Below are 3,777 nucleotides of genomic sequence, written 5' to 3'. Positions count from 1 at the left end.
CCTGATCCAAACATGAAAAGCGCACCAGCTGAACATCTTTCTTCCGGTTCCCTAGAAGAACTGTACTTCCAGCTTCACTCTGCACTCATGACACCGAAGTATCTGCTCAAAATGTTTATATTCCACATGCCAAATATCCAGAAAAATTAAGAGCAAATCATGCCACCTAGCAACACAACATTTTGTATCTGTCCTGGTTTTGGCTCGAATAGAGTTAATTTTCTTCCTAGTAGCTGGCATAGTGCTGTGTTTTGGATTTAGCATGAGAATAATGTGGTAACGCACTGATGTTTTAGTTGTTGCTCAGCAGTGTTTATACTAAGTCAAGGATTTTTCAGCTTCTCATACTCTGCCAGCAAAGGTGGCACAAGAAGCTGGGAGGGAGTATAGCCAGGACAGCTGACCCAAACTGGCCAAAGGGATATTCCATATCATGTGACATCATGCTTAATACATAAGCTGGGGGGAGTTGGCCGGGGGGCAGCAACTACTGCCCGGGGACTAGCTGGGCACCAGTTGGCGGGTGGTGAGCAACTCCATTGTGCATCACTTGCTTTGTATAGTCTTCTATTATTATTACTACTATTTTACTTTATTTCAATTATTAAACGGTTCTTATCTCAACCCATGAGTTTTCTCACTTTTATTCTTCCGATTCTCTCCTGCATCGCATGGGGGTGGGGGGAAATGAGCGAGCAGCTGCATGGTGCTCAGTTGCGGGCTGAGGTTAAACAACGACAGTATCACATGGAATGTTCTATCACATGGAAAAGTTTCATTAAAGATGTATCTCCAAAGACGTAGATTCAGTTCTGTCTATTTTGGATACTTCCTTATAAGGTAGTATTTCTGACTCATGTTAAGAGTGCATGACAGAAAACAGGGAAAGATTTTGGTCCACCCATCCTGATGGAGCAAGGGACATGCAGAACTGACCAGAGGCACTAGCATTTGAGAGCTCTTCATAGATCCAATATGCATACAGAGGACCACCATAGCAGCCCTGTATTTACACTAGACATTTCACTAGAACACAGCATTTTTCACTCCAAGGTTAGTATTAGTAGGTCAATAACAGGATAGAAAACTTGTGCTCCCCAGAGACCTGTCAGATATACTGCTGATATGTACTTTTGCCTACCAAACAGCCAACAGGCCAGTAATCATAAGAACCGAAACTGTAAAGAAGGTAATGTAGCATTATTTTCCTCCCAACAAGGAGCCACTATATACATTACACGTATTTGGTTAATTCTGATTTTGGTCACTTCTTACGAATAAGTACACAGTTTCCAGCCAGGATTCACCTTCTTGTTAGTTAATACATACCAAGCAATCACAGAAATGTATGCACAATAAATTGACAGTACAGCACATATTTAATGAGAAGTATATTTTCATATCCTGACCACCACCAAGGTCTCCATCCCCTGCCTCTGCACATTCAACACTGACACTCTTTGCAAGTCTTACCACACTTTGATATCAAACACCAGCACTAGAACATTATGCATAAAAAACATTTCATCTACCTGCCAAAAGTAAACACAGATGTTGTGGACAAAATTATTAAGAGGAAGTGATTCAGTAACTGTTGTCAGAGACTAAAAAAGTAGAAGTTCCAACAGTAGAAAACGTGGAGAAAAAAAAACCCACCACAAAACAACTTGTGGAGCAAACCACTGTGTATTTGCAACAGAGGTAGTGCACACAGTATGTTTTACATACACAGTGAAAAACAGTTTTTAAACAGTTTCTATTTAAAATATACAATCATAAGGAATTAATTTAGATATCTATATCTAGAATCTACAGTCAAGAGTGAGATCATTTCAGTGGTTCTGGTTTCAAAGCCAGATTATATACGACCCAAATTATGTCATGTTTCTCGATGTACTAAACATTAAAGCCAGCAAAGAATTAAAGATATTAAGTGATGTGTAATGTTTCAAAACTCCAAGGAGTAATTGCATGTTTTAATACATAACATTATCAGTAGCTAGCATGCAAACATTCACCCTGTTTGAAACAAAGCCTTGCAGTATTCTTCTGTACACTTTGCCCAACAAGCTTACAATCAAGTCTTTTCTCTATTAACTCCATAGAAGCAACTGTTTCTGAACAACAAATCAACTATTCATTACAGAAACTACTTTGTGTATCAAATTATTCTAAGGTAAGCACTATCTCCTACAGTTTTATTATGCAAAAAGTCAAATTTTCTTTTAAGCAGCCTGTGACAGCAATATATTGCCAAATGTATTTGTAGAAGGAATGTTTCAGCACTGTCAATGTTTAGTAAAAATTTCCATACAAGTTCTTCCCTACATGACCCCTTTGATAAAGCATATTCCAAAACTTCAGAAGGTGTTTCAGTAAACTATCTGGTTTTTATTTAAACAAGTCGGCCCTATCTTTTTAGTTGAACAAGATGCAATGTGGTGATACAATGATAAACTGAGTACAGTAAATGTATCATCACCATTTTTACTAGCTGTAACACATCATCCTTCACAAAAAGGACACAAAAACTCAACTGTCAACCACTTCATTTATGAAGAGATCTGACGTAAAACCTGAATTGTCTATTGAAAGCTGTGGTATGCAAACACAATCTCATCTACACTTAGAATACAGAACATGCAAGTTGCTCGTTTTCCAGTTCCAGGTTGAATCGGTAATCTTCAAACATATCCTCATAAGAGTGTAAGATTTGTTTCCATATCATAGGAACTGCATTTCATAGTACTTACTACTACATTCTGAAGGTTGGGCAACTACAATCAATGGTATAGCATCATGCACCATATACAAACCTTTTTCTTTTTTTTTTTTTTCATTTTCTGTTCTGTTACTTTTTTTACCATATGTTGTTCTTACTTAATTGTGTGTATACAAGTGTTTGCCCTATTGTTCGTGGGTCCTCACCTAGCTTCAAAGCCCTCCTTCCTCAACCTCCTCCTTAAGGAAGGGAACAAATTATTCAGTTTGTGCTTGATTTTTCAAGAACTTGACATGGGCTATCATCCTTTTTTTCCCCTGAAGAAATATCAAAGTGCAGCATTTGACAGATCAATTAGAAAGTCAAATCTCCAGTTCTCTCCAGAATTCTTAATTCTGTAAGAAAAAGCAAGATATCTCATAATCAGTTTAACCTCAGACCAACCTAAGCGTGAGAATTCTCAGAGATTTCATGCAATATTTTTCTTCAAATATCTATACTGACAAGGTCCAGGGAGGCCCAATGAAGGACAAATGTATTCCAAAGCTTTGTCTCAGTAGTGTTACATTTTTCACAAAGAAAAAAATCTGTTATTTTACTAAGAATATAATTTCATAAGCAAAAATACAAATTTACCTTTCCCTGTATTTATTGTCATGAGGTTGTCTTTAAATTAATACCACAAATTTCTCAGTGCCTCTGTTTCTTTTCAATGGATTAGAATGTCTGATTGCAGGTCCTGAAGGAACTGGCAGATGAAGTTGCTAAGCCACTATCCATCGTATCTGAGAAGTCGTGGTAGTCCAGAGAAGTTCCCACTGACTGGAAAAAGGGGAACATAACCCCATTTTTAGAAAGGGAAAAAAGGAAGACCTGGGGAACTACAGGCCAGTCAGTCTCACGTCTGTGCCTGGGAAGATCATGGAACAGATCCTCCTGGAAGCTCTGCTAAGGCACATGGAGGACAGGGAGGTGATTCGAGACAGCCAGCATGGCTTCACCAAGGGCAAGTCCTGCCTGACCAACCTAGTGGCCTTCTATGATGGAGTGACTAC

At 38.4% G+C, this 3,777-nt stretch overlaps 1 protein-coding gene across 1 annotated transcript in view; it reads right to left on the bottom strand.

Moving 5' to 3' along the window:
• The window catches only part of ADAM10 (ADAM metallopeptidase domain 10), a 43,027-nt gene extending 42,322 nt beyond the window's left edge, over window positions 1-705 (bottom strand). Inside the window, exon 1 of the mRNA XM_009321605.1 lies at window positions 642-705. Coding sequence (XP_009319880.1) covers window positions 642-705 — 64 coding nt within the window. The remainder of the gene's footprint in view (window positions 1-641) is intronic.
• Between the last annotated feature and the right edge of the window lie 3,072 nt (window positions 706-3,777).

Source organism: Pygoscelis adeliae, unplaced genomic scaffold (assembly GCF_000699105.1).
Source record: "Pygoscelis adeliae isolate BGI_AS28 unplaced genomic scaffold, ASM69910v1 Scaffold183, whole genome shotgun sequence".
NCBI classification, from domain to species: domain Eukaryota; kingdom Metazoa; phylum Chordata; class Aves; order Sphenisciformes; family Spheniscidae; genus Pygoscelis; species Pygoscelis adeliae.
The sequence above is the reverse complement of the archived record's forward strand: the minus strand, read 5'-3'. Positions and strand labels throughout refer to the sequence as shown.